General features: G+C 40.8%; 2 protein-coding genes across 2 annotated transcripts; both read left to right on the forward strand.

Moving 5' to 3' along the window:
• Nucleotides 1–482: 482 nt before the first annotated feature.
• Nucleotides 483–4,762, forward strand: LOC121868523 (chitooligosaccharidolytic beta-N-acetylglucosaminidase-like). Its single transcript, XM_042369204.1, has 9 exons — nt 483–566; nt 1,094–1,282; nt 1,440–1,683; nt 1,812–2,057; nt 2,170–2,327; nt 2,454–2,688; nt 2,830–2,940; nt 3,210–3,356; nt 3,596–4,762. Exons 2-9 carry the CDS (start codon nt 1,113–1,115, stop codon nt 4,367–4,369), a joined length of 2,085 nt encoding a protein of 694 aa, XP_042225138.1. The 5' UTR covers nt 483–566; nt 1,094–1,112; the 3' UTR covers nt 4,370–4,762.
• Nucleotides 4,763–10,554: 5,792 nt separating this feature from the next.
• LOC121868527 (trypsin-1-like) lies at nt 10,555–12,174 on the forward strand. The gene is made up of 3 exons (XM_042369212.1): nt 10,555–10,663; nt 10,795–11,021; nt 11,502–12,174. The coding sequence occupies exons 1-3, from the start codon at nt 10,573–10,575 to the stop codon at nt 12,033–12,035; spliced, it is 852 nt and encodes a 283-aa protein (XP_042225146.1). The 5' UTR covers nt 10,555–10,572; the 3' UTR covers nt 12,036–12,174.
• Nucleotides 12,175–12,840: the final 666 nt, after the last annotated feature.

Here is a 12,840-nt window from a genome sequence, read left to right on the forward strand (position 1 = left end):
GTTCTAGGTCCAGTTACTAGGCAAAAAGGTCCATCGAGTGAGCATATAGCCTGAGGCATCAAGGGTGTGGGTGGTTGACCTGGGTGGTGGTGGTGGAGGTGGTAGTTGTGGTGGAGGTGGAGGTGGTGGTGGAGGTGGTAGTTGTAGTGGTGGTAGTGGTGGTGGTGGTGGTGGAGGTGGTGGTGGTGGGGTAGTGTTGCAGGTTCAAGATTTTTTTTTCCAGGATTGTAAAGCGACCGGTGAATATGCACTAAAACCCAATCATAATACTAGACCCAACTATCAACTCCAACTTCCTCCGTCTCTAAAGAATGATTTTGAAACCTTGAAAAGTTTTTGTTGTGAGATTTGAATCAATTTATTTACAGTCAGGGAGTCAAGGTGGTATTGATAACTGCTTTACGTCTGTTGATCATATCTTTAAAGGGTTTTCATTAAATTCGTTCTCTGAGGCGATTGTGGCAAGAAACTAGAGGAGTAAATGTCTCCCTACGACACCGAGTCTTTGTGTGGGTATATAAGGCACGAACAGCGCGTATCAGGTACCAGTCTCCCGGCCGTATCAGGTGAGTACAGTACTCCCACCTGTCTACCTGTTGCCAGTCTGTCATAGGCCCACTGGCTCAGGTAACTCTCTGATAGATATACACTATTTATATATATACATACATGATCCCTTTATCCATATTCTCTGCAGAAACTACAAACGCAATCTAGCCTTTGTTTTTAATCAGTGTTCACTTTTAAATCCACTGCAATATCTTCTGTTAAATATTTGTGTCGAGTTAGCCCTAGTGGGTGACTTAGAACTAATTTCATGTGGTTCTTCAACGTGATTGGCAGATTGCTTTGTCCCAGAACATCGTAACACCTTCACTACAGGGACGCCATTTTTATTATTTTATTCGCTTTATGTCAGACGAATTTATTCAGCTCAGAGCGACTCCACATACATATATATCACCTTGTACAGCACTAAATGTTCCTATGGTTATGTATAGGGTGACTTTTGTTAGTTGAAGTTCCTCATTATTATGGATATGTTGGTGTGTGTGTGTGTAATAATAATAATAACCAGGTGTGGTGGCGGCAGGTGAGTGGCTGTGGTCAAGATGAGGGTGCTTGTGGTAACTACCTTGGTGGTGGCGGCGGCGGCTGAGAACTTCTACCGTCTCCCCTCCCCCTACACTTACTCCTGTAAGGAGAGCCGCTGCGTCAAGGAGGAACGCAGCCACGCCAGGGAGCAGCGTTCCCTGGAGCAATGCCAGCTGACCTGTGGCAAGTGAGTACCTTATTCCTCACAAAGGAGCCTTGCACCAATAATTATTCTGTAAGAATGCTACACAACGTCAGCTAATCTAAAACCTTGGCAAAGAAATGTCAAATTTTGTTTCTCAATTGAAATGCCTCCAAATATAACTGTGGTTCCTTGGTATCAGGTATGGCTCTCTGTGGCCACAGCCCACAGGGGAGGTCCAGCTGTCGCCAGAGACGGTCCACTTCACCCCTAGGAACATGAAGGTGACCAAGCTCACGGTGTCTGGACAGAAAGTGTCAGAGATGCTGGAAGAGGCCACCCGACACTTCACCCGCAACATCCACTTCCTCCACCCAGACTTCCCTGAGGAGAAGAAGAGGCCGCTCACCAAGGAACACCTCGCTAACATCAACATTGGTGGCTATGTACGTAACTTTCTGTGAGTTCTGTCACACTTAAATCTACGATGTTTGGTCTGCCATCATCAGCCATTCTAGACTCTCTAGATGTTGTTGACACTTACGTCATGTAAATATATTGTCTCTTGTTCCAGAATGAACAGCAGCAGCAGCAGCAGTTCAGTCAACAAACGGAGAACAAACCCGGAGATATCAACGAACATAACACCGCTTCCGCCATAATACATACACCAAAAGAGTACGTGAAGTTCTCTCCCTTCCTGAAGGAGAGGAGCAGCCCCAGGATAGAGCGCCACAGAGTCAACATAGAGATCACCGTCACATCCCCAGAAGACAAACTCACACTCGACACTGATGAGAAGTACACTGTGGACATTCAGGTGAGTTATCGTGATTTACTTTTAATTGGATTATTTGATAAATGTCAACAGAGTTACATGTCACCATCATCATGGTGTTACATTACTAAACAATACAATCTATCACTGATAGACTGCTGGGGAACAAACACAAGTTAAGATTCAAGCAACGACCTACTATGGTGCCCGCCACGCCCTGGAGTCTGTGTCTCAGCTCATCGCCTACGACGATGTCAACAATGCTCTCCAGATCGTCCAGAAGGCCACAATCCAGGACGAACCCAAGTTCAAGTAAGACTTTAGTTTATACACCATTAGTGATACATGAAGTTGTTCATAAAACATCAACTGAAATAATTAATAACATAAGGTTGATGCCCAGGCAGTAGTGTTAAGACAGGGACCTTCATCCGGCAGGTACCGCGGCTTTATGTTGGACACTGGTCGTAACTTCTACCCGAAGGAGGACCTGATGCGTCTAATGGACGCCATGTCCTACAACAAGATGAACTACTTCCACTGGCACATCACCGACGCCGCTTCCTTCCCCTTGTACTCCAACCGTCGCCCAGAGATGGCTTACTACGGGTCCTACTCCCCAAGAAAGGTCTACTACCCAGAAGACATCACCGAGATCGTTCAGTACGCCAAGGTCAGGTTCCGCTACATTATTATTACTTTACTGTTCCACTAACTCACCTCCAACAGTATTATTAAACATCTTTTCAATAAAATAATACTAAAGTGTTAAGCTCTGCCGCCATATGTTGCAACTTGTGTTGTTGTGTTGCAGCTCCGCGGTATCAGCGTGATCCCTGAGTTAGACGGTCCCGCCCACACCTCTGCTGGCTGGCAATGGGGCGAAAAGGAAGGCAAGGGCAACCTGGTCCTGTGTACCGGCAAGGTGAGGAGTGTTGTGTCATTACCATCATAATGTAGAATTTTTTATTATCAATCAATACAAAATAGAAAACCTCTTGTTTATAACTACACTATAAATGTTCTACTGTATTTGTTACCTTAGCTATACCATTCTTCTGTTACTTTACTTGATAATCTGCGATATAAACTTCTTCAATAACTGTTTTGTTTGTCAGTTACTCTGTTGCCATATCACGTTACGTCCTTTATCAAATATGTTTACTAAAGCCTAATGTGTCTGTGTGGTGGCAGGAGGAGCCATGGTTCAACCTGGGCACGGAGCCACCCAGCGGTCAACTCAACCCCGTCAACCCCGAAGTGTACAACGTCCTCGGAGAACTGTACAGTGACATGCTCCAGTACTTCGACCCCGAGATGGTGCACATGGGAGGTGATGATGTAAGTATAAGTTTGTTCGATGTAACGGTGATGTCGCACTCCGAACACACAGGGGTTGCGTGTGTATGATTACCCAGGAGTAGAATACAATGGACTTGGTGAAATATACAGAAAACAATAATGGATAAATGCGTTTATATACATAATGCCTTTCTTATTAGTTTTGGGATTGACTAACACTAGCTTCTAATAACGATGAAAAAGTCAAAGTTAATTTTTTTTCTCTTTCCATATTTCAGGTGAGCTTCAAGTGCTGGGAAGGTGCCACCGAAATCAAGGAATACTTGGCTTCCAACGCCCGTGAACCAAGCACTCAGCAATACATGGAACTGTGGAACCTGTACCAAAACAACGCTTTCTCCAAGCTGCAGGAGGCAGCTGGTCAGGCACAAAATATCACTCCCATCATCCACTCCTCCTCCTTCGCCAGCCAATACATCGATAAGAACAGCTACATCATCCAGATCAACGAGGCTGCCACTGATAAAATAATTGCTGATTACGTCAATAAGGGTCACAGGATTATCCTTTCTAACCAAGATCAGTGGAGACTGGACTGCTCTGGCTCGATCTGGGTTGGAGACAAGACTCAGAACTGTGCACAAGACATCCCCACCTGGGAGCACTTCTACAACAACAGCCCACTGGATATACTTTACAATCTGGGCCTGACCAACGCCCGCAGTGATGTTAAACAACAGACCAGTGACGTCAACCCCCGAGACTTGGTACTTGGAGGAGAAGCTACACTGTGGAGCTCCGAGACTGATGCTAATGGCCTTCAGGCCAAGACTTGGCCCCGCGTCTCCGCCATGGCTGAACGTCTGTGGTCTGACCCAACCCTGCCAGTCCAAGGTCTTGACACAACCCAGAAGCGTCTCAACACCCACCGCCAGCGTATGGTGTTCCGCGGCATTCACGTTGACCCCATCCAGCCAGAGTACTGCATGCAAGACGAGAGTGCCTGTTACAGCCAGGAGCAGTACCTCGCCCGCTCAACCATCCCCGCCTAATAGGCGCTTGAAGCAACTTAATCCGTTGTTTTAACATTCCATTCTCCATGCAAGAACAAGTTTTGGATCTCGAATGTAAGTTATCTCAGAGTGGGTTAGCCTCTTGAGGTTAGCAGCCATATGAACAAAAATCTGGTACAAAATGTTTACTTTGTGACCGAGGGAATAATACATGTATGTTGTTGTTGACGTCTGTGTAGAGCATCAGTATACAGTGTGTCCTCCTTCCTCTACACTCACAGCAGTAAATGACCTTGTCTGGATTACAAAATATTGTCGCTTAATAACTCACTTCTTATGGGTCACTGGTCACTACATCACTCATCAACAATTTGCTCACCAAAGATCGAATCTGATGTGATGCAATTTCAATAATAAAAAGATTGAAAATTACGTATTTTTCTCATTATCAAAACTTTGAATATAATAAACGCCTGTGTTTGGTTTATATGATATTAATTAGAAAAGGGGAAATTCCTGACCATGATTTTCACCACACTGAATCATTTCCTCTGATCTATAACCTCTCCCCAACACCTCATACAACCCCAGCAAAGAATCCAATACTAAATAGCACTCCTATAATAAATATAACACCATAATAATATCAGTGAGTAACCCAACACTCTCTAACACCTATTATATGGAATCAAACACTACATAACACCTCCAATAAGAGTCCCAACACTAACACTTTCCATAGTGGGATCAAACACTCTATAGAACATATTTCAAGGAGATCCAACACTCTAAAAACCTTTTAAAAAGACTCAAATACTGTAGGAATTCATGTATGAAACCCAACTTTAGGTATAACTTCTTTGTAACACTTTTTATATTGGATGAAATACTCTATAACACTTTGGTAAGGGATCGACCACTCTGTATAACTTAATGGATTCAATAAAACTATAAGGTAGTGTAGGAGATTGAACCCTTTACAGCACTACTTATAAAGGATTTAACACTCTATAATACTTCTTATGAGGAACTTAATATTTACAGCATTTCTCATAAGTGATTCAATACTCTACATTACTTCTTATAAGGGATTTAATACTACAATACTATAAGAAATTTAAGACTATAAAACTTAAAGGGATTCAGCACTATACAACACTTTTTATATGGGATTCAACACTACAACTCTACTTATAATATTCAACCCTCTTACAAGGGATCCAAAACTCTTAAACACTACTTATAAGGGATTCGACATTCTTTAGTACCTCTTATAAGGGATAGAGCACTCCAGCATAAACAATAAACCAGTTCTATTCTAAACCTATAACAATATTATCACCTAATATATAAATTATTAGCATTGCCAAATTCTTTCAACAATTGTAAAAAAAAAATCCACATCCAAGGACTGACTACGGTCAGCACTGCACTTGAACTTCTTTCTTTCCCCAACTGTAAAGCTACGTAGGTACACACACCCCAAAAAGTATCTTCACGGAGGGGCCTGTTGTCTAGGTAGGGCTGTCAAAACCTATCGTCCGTTGTGTCGTAATTATCTAACGCAAAATCGAGAAGACATCCTTTGGAGAGAGCGTTCTGTTGCCATCACTTATACCTAGTACAGTGGCTGGTGTGTTTTGTGGGATGTGGCAACTCTGTGGAATACAGTACTTATCTAGCAGTATCACCCAAAGCCTTGCTACAATTGTGGGGTTCCTTAGAGCCGTTCCGGGAGTTTTAATATGATGTAAACAAAGACAAATATGCCACATCTCACAAAAGGCACCAGTCACTGTACCAGGTATAAGTGCAGGCGACTGTACATATGTATAGTTGGGTGGACTAGGGGGTTCTGAACACAAAGAAGTGATTATAACGAGATGACGTGAGTGTCGTGTCTTCTCAGCCCTCACATCACTTTCTTAGACATGAAAAGAGAATACTGAATAATATTAGGAATTATTCCCATGAAAACGTAAATTGTTCAGGTTATTTTTTCCTTGCATCTGAAATATAATTCTTACAGTCATACAATATTGTTAACCCAACCTAGCCAGCTTTCCTTTGTGGTTATTGATGAGTCAGTGTATTCATCAACTCTCACTCACTTACTCACTCACTCACTCACTCAGTACCTCTCTCTATCACCTGTCTGGATGTATTAATTAAGGAATAGATAAAGGTGTTATTTCATTGTTCACATTCCCTTCAAAATATTCTATACATTTTTTTTAAGGTTTACGTGTATTTTGGTTTTCAATTTATTCTACAAGTTGACTTTGTTATTGTTGTTGTTAATCTATAGTTACCTGTACTAACTTAACCTAACCTAACCTAACCTAATATAATAGCATAACATATTAACATAACTTTACCCAAACTTACTTAACCTAACTTAACGAGATACCTGCTATTGTTTTTATGAGAGGAAAACAAATGCATGGTACTGATAACATGTTCATATGGATAACAGAGCATTTTAGTTTAGTAGCAGTCATTATTCATATCCATATAACAAAGCATTATATTATTATTAGTTGATGTAATGAATAAATATACAATTTTAAGTTCAATTCATAATGTAAACAACTAGTGGGTGATGTGAACTAATACTTAATAAGCCCACAAGTTCTTCACCATAACATGTTAACAAAATTGAAGACGCATATTACACACTGATCATAGTAAATTTGCTGGTGAATAACTGTTGGCGTTTAGCATCAATGATAATACTTCACAAGGCTGACATGAGCCCTCTGTGATCAAACATTATAAGCTGAACGGTACTTCCCAGCTGCCCACTCTCCCTCCTCCTATGTATTATTTTTTCACCAATTTAATCCTCCATCATACCATCTCTACTTAAAATCACTCCCAAATAATTATAATCTTTCTCCTGCTTTATTATTTCAATCTTCTACCTAATATATCTGATTATCATGGAGCCACACTGCCAGACTACTTCCTGACAAAGAATTACCTAACTCTCTCTAGTTTTACCTTCATGACTCTTTTAACACAGTGATTGTTTGTATTATGGTGAAATGTTGTGAACTACATTCGTGCAGAGTGTAACGCAATTCGGATAATAACCATACAGTGCACTTACTAACTGACGTATAATGTATAATGGAATGGAATGGAATCAGTAATTAACGAGTGTCTCACTTTTACAGGTTTTGACCATATCAATCAATAAACGTTGAGTGAGTTCACGTTGTGGGTTTCTCTCACCCTTAAGATGTGACGTTGTCTAACTGTCGAACCATTCGGCAGTTAAACTAACCTTAGCTGATAAGAAACACAAGCAGCCAAAGAGTTGTTAGCAGACTGCACCATCCTAACCAAAGAAACCTACTTAACCTTACCTAACTTCCAAGCCATGGGATTCCTTTTTTTTTTGAGGGGGGGGGGGGTGAATAACTCTAAAACGGGTACTTTCTCCCGGAAATAAAGGTCAATTTCAATTAAATCAGACCAAAATAAACAGGATTAACTAATTTATAAACTACTTAGGCATATTGGCTGAAATTGCAATATTACCATTTACCCAAGTTGCAGCCAAAACCTGAACTCTTTTTTTCAATATGAGTTATCAACAACAATTCTAAGTCCTACCAACACCAACCTTTAAGACTCCTTCCAGTATCAACAATCCTTCAGCCGATGGTAACTGGTAGATAAATATCAAGTCTGACATCTGGTATCAAACCCCGGTAATTTTGGCTGACTCACACACAAATATTTCATATTTTACATTTCTAATTTTCTGTTTACATATCACTACATTCTTCACATTTGTCAAGTCTGCTGTACGGCAAAGGTTACATTCATATATGCTTATATTTTTTTCTGCTTTGGAAATGAGTGACATTTTTAATGGCAACTCTCCCTGGAGTACACCTAAACATTCTTGCTTGTCCCATTACTTACTTAGTCATGACTAGTTAATATACCAAATTTTCAGTTTTATTGGTACAATTCCAAGTTCTACTTTCAGTTATAGTCACCTGATAACAATAAATATCTATATTTGCATCTAAATGCATTGTTTTCACTGTATCACGAACACTGTTTACACACAGAGGACTCAAGGAGGATGATCATGTTCAACTATTCGTCCTCATGTACACTATTGAGTGTTATACATACTGTGTCCACACCAACTCTCCATCTCCAGCTATAATAAAAATCCCCGAAAATTTATGAATATTTCACAAATAAAACTCTCGGTAATTTTCCTGAGATAATAAGTTGGCTTCAATTTATTATAGAACATATGAGGTTCATGAGCGCAAGTGTCGTCAAGTGCAGTACTTTATTACCAAATTCCATTAATTATTCATAAATTCATTATTCAAATCAAAGGAAAGTCGAGGATATTATGAGGTAAGGGGAAGAAGGACTTAAAATAAGTAAACTATAAAACAAACTGCGGCAGCCATAGTAATATAGTTGACCCTATAATTATTTCATTTTCTTCCATAACCTCATAGAAAATATTATAAGGGTAACTGATTAATCACATTTAAAGGCTTTAAACAATAGAAGGTAAATAAAAACAATAATTTTATAGTTTTATCAAGTAAAATATTTCGTATAGATAATCTTTACATAGCTCTCTGTATTCAGTGTGAAGTAAAATAAATTCATTTGTAGAAAAATCACGTTTTCTTAAAATTAATTCGTATATATAGGAGACCACACTACAGGTCACAGCCTTAAATTAAAGAAGTTACGAGTACAGAAATCTGAGATGAAGATTCTACTGGCGATCAGAACTAACTTCTGTACAGTAAATATTGTGAACCCTTGCAGTAACCTTCCAGAGAATGTTGTAAAGGCACCGAATAAGAATTATTTTTAGTCCAAACTTGACCAACACTGGAACATGACTAGATGCAGGCAAGAGCCCATACTTTATATGTCCACTACTTGCTAACAGTATATATAAAAGAAAAACAGACTGACCTAATCGTCTAGTTGGCTAACAAATGGCGAAGAGGATAAAGATAGTGGTATCTATATGAGAAATTTTAAAGTTTGCGCTTAAATGGAATGATTTTGAGTAACTGAACTAAGACTAACAAAACTTAACCTAACCTGACGAAATCTAACCTAACCACACCGAACTAGGTCCACCCTAACCAAACCTCAGGCAACCCAATCAAACCTAATCTTATGACCCTAGAGTTAATATGGGTAGATTTACACTGGTATATAGTGTTTCGTCTATTTTCACAACATTAGTATATGTATACTTATCAAGGCTACTCGTGGTACTTTCCCATCAGTGTTCATTAAACTACAACAGAAATTTCATTGCATTTTTTTTTATTCGGCTACCATAACAAGCAGCTGTTTCCTGGATACTCAATTTTTCACAAACAAACATTCCTGAAGTTTGATATATTGGTAAACAGTGGACAAGAGCGCCACCACCATAATTATCGTCGTTAGAAACTGAGAAATAATCACGTCTTATCACCTCTCATATGTGGACTGTCCCAGCGGTATTTTCAGTGTTTATCTCAGGTCTAGACCACAACCTTGACAGATATAAAAATTAAGCAAACACAAAAATCTGAAGACGTTCACTGTGGCAGCTGCTTATATCTGAGAACCAAGACTGATAGTAAATTATTCCATTTTTCAAGACGGAGTTACTTGAAATTACAGAATATAAGGTTTGGAAAAGTGAAACTGTTCAGGCATGTTATCAACGTATCAGAAGCACATTGTTGTCACCTTATGTCTTATGTAGAGAGGCCTGATTTTGACCAACTACAAATCTGGGGAAACATAACAATAAGTTTTCTATATATGTGAGGTACTTTTTATTCTTTTTTGCTTTCATTGTTGTCTATGAAACCACGACTAACTTTCTTCTCTATTTTCCCTTTGAGCAACAGACAGCAACAGTCGCCCTGCACCATGAAAAGGTTACATCATCGAAGGAACAGTGGGAAAACTCATCTGATTCTTTCAAGGTGGCATCATTCCCATCTGCGATAAACTAACCTGCGATGCCATATCAACAATAACCTCTACCTCACAACACTAAATTAACCACATTCATCAACTTACAATAATCAAACGCTTCTATTGCCCAAAATAAGGCAATAATAATTTCAGTATTTTGATGTAAATTTGGGTAAACATACAAAACGGAATGAGAGTGAGAGAGAGATGCGGTGACTGTGTGTTGAGGGGGTCCAAGTCCCCCAGCCAGCACAACTATGTATATGAGGCCATCACACGCTACGGTTCACACACTCGCCGCCATGAAGACCCATGTGTTGTTTGTCCTGCTGGTTGGAGGAGCTCTTGGTAAGTAACTGTCTCGGAATTACCTGAGAGTTGGGGTATTGCTGTAATGGAGCTATCAGGATGGTACTGCTGAAGGTGCCAGAGCTAGGTACGACAGGCATTCTAACACACTATTTTAACATATTCCACAGCGGCTCCTTCGACTCGTTCCCGTCCACACCGTCCCATCCACCCCCTGACGATCGTAGGCGGAAACAACGTGACCCTGGGAGAGCTACCATACCAAGTCAATCTTCAGGATATCTCCTACGGGTTTCCATACCACTTCTGCGGCGGATCTATCAAATCCGAGCTCTGGGTGGTGACGGCGGCTCATTGTGTCGACGATATTGATGCAAACAATCCCGATTTTATCCAGGTTAAGTGTTTTAGCTTTACTGTTTTGATGTTAACGTTAATGATGTGTTAAGGTGGTTTGAATGTATTATTACGGGTTGGTAATCTTATACGTAGTTAGACAGAAACATTCCCACTTCTACACACTAATTAGTTGTTTTTCTTAACATATAACACCATTCATACTCATAACCATATATCACCATTCACAACACTATCAATTACATCATCACCCATATCATTACTCACACACACCACAATCCCCATCACCACCCACCCCAACAACAACCAATCAGACCATCGCTACCCACACAGTCACTCGTCACACTATGACCATCTACATCATGTTATGGCAAACTATACACCAAGAATGGATGGGTCATGAATTAATCGCTCCATAGCCTCGTAATTTTTCCTCACAAGAAATTACATCCGAGTAGCATTGTGTGAGGGAGGAGGAAGAGGGAAACTTCGTGGTATACTGACCAGGGTTGTGTTGCAGGCTGTGGCGGGGGAGGTGGACCAGGTAGTCAACGAAGCATCAGAGCAAGTCATCATCCTCTCCCGTATTATTATCCATGAGAATTACGATGGATTTGCCATCATCAACGACATCGCCCTCCTGAAGCTCTCAAGTTCTCTTACCTTCAACGAGTTCGTGCAGCCCCTCCCACTGCCTCCCGTTGACCACAACTCCCAGGGAGACTGTGTCGTGTCAGGCTGGGGCTCCACGACCGAGGGAGGCGATCCTTCAGAAATCCTGCAGAAGGTCACTCTCCCGGTGTGGTCAGATCATGACTGTGGTAATGCGTACCCGAACGAAATCGAAGCGGGTATGTTCTGTGCCGGGGTGACAGACGGAGGCCAGGACGCATGTGGGGGTGACTCTGGCGGGCCCCTGGCCTGTGACGACCTACCCGAGAGGTACCTGGCCGGTATAGTGTCGTGGGGGTATGGGTGCGGCCAGCCAGGCTTCCCCGGCGTGTACACTAAGGTATCACACTACGTGGATTGGATCAACAGTCACGCCGTGTGAGGAGACCTGCTTCTTTGTGTGTGTCTGTGTGTGTGTGTGTGTGTGAGTGAGAGAGAGAGAGAGAGTCCGTCTGCTGTGCTCTTTTTAGGAGACTTTTATGGTATACTGAAACAAGAATGTCTCTAATTAATACACCTAACGTGTTTTTTATTTAACCTGAATGTGACCTCACACACCATCCCTACGACCACACACAAGAGGAAAGAGTGCTCACCATTCATCCACCCAACTCAACATCTATAGTCAGCTCTTGAGAGAAAAAAAAACTACTTTCTACAACAGCTAATAAGATGTAGCATGACCTTGAAATAGTTCTCAGTGAAGATCAATATTCTGTGAGTTGTAGATGAAGTTGTTTAGTGAAGATCATCTAAATATACTAACCCCTTGTGTACCGGACCCCATCTGAGCTGAATAACATCGTCTAACCTAACCTAACCTAACCTAACCTAACTTAACCTCATCTAACCTAACCTATCCAAATAAAACATTAAAAGTAGCATCCCAGTAGTGAAGGTGTCAGTGGGAATACGCTACTTAAGCTAAAAAGTGTTAGCTATGAAACCCCGGCTATATTTCTTGATAAATTAGACTCGATACACTAAAACCTAACCTCACCACACAACCAATGCATTAAACACCCAGAAAAAGGGTCAATTATTTCATTTTCTCAGTGTACTTTTCTCACCCATGAAATAAGATCCTATAATTTCCTCCTAAGGCTAGGTACTCTTACGTCACTGGCAAGGCTCTTGATTTGGTTAGGTTAGGCAGTCACTATGTCGATCACTCAATATATCTATCT

The sequence above is a fragment of the Homarus americanus genome, unplaced genomic scaffold, assembly GCF_018991925.1.
Source record: "Homarus americanus isolate GMGI-L3 unplaced genomic scaffold, GMGI_Hamer_2.0 scaffold59495, whole genome shotgun sequence".
Taxonomy (NCBI): domain Eukaryota; kingdom Metazoa; phylum Arthropoda; class Malacostraca; order Decapoda; family Nephropidae; genus Homarus; species Homarus americanus.

What these genes read in the sequence shown, in the direction of transcription:
- LOC121868523 (XM_042369204.1), top strand. Translation starts at nt 1,113, where the DNA reads ATGAGGGTGCTTGTGGTAACTACCTTGGTGGTGGCGGCGGCGGCTGAG. An exon ending in ACATCAACATTGGTGGCTAT is followed by an intron (nt 1,684 to 1,811) that starts GTACGTAACTTT and finishes CTCTTGTTCCAG; the next exon opens with AATGAACAGCAGCAGCAGCA. An exon ending in TGGTCCTGTGTACCGGCAAG is followed by an intron (nt 2,941 to 3,209) that starts GTGAGGAGTGTT and finishes GTGTGGTGGCAG; the next exon opens with GAGGAGCCATGGTTCAACCT.
- LOC121868527 (XM_042369212.1), top strand. Translation starts at nt 10,573, where the DNA reads ATGTATATGAGGCCATCACACGCTACGGTTCACACACTCGCCGCCATG. An exon ending in GCTGGTTGGAGGAGCTCTTG is followed by an intron (nt 10,664 to 10,794) that starts GTAAGTAACTGT and finishes CATATTCCACAG; the next exon opens with CGGCTCCTTCGACTCGTTCC. An exon ending in ACAATCCCGATTTTATCCAG is followed by an intron (nt 11,022 to 11,501) that starts GTTAAGTGTTTT and finishes GTTGTGTTGCAG; the next exon opens with GCTGTGGCGGGGGAGGTGGA.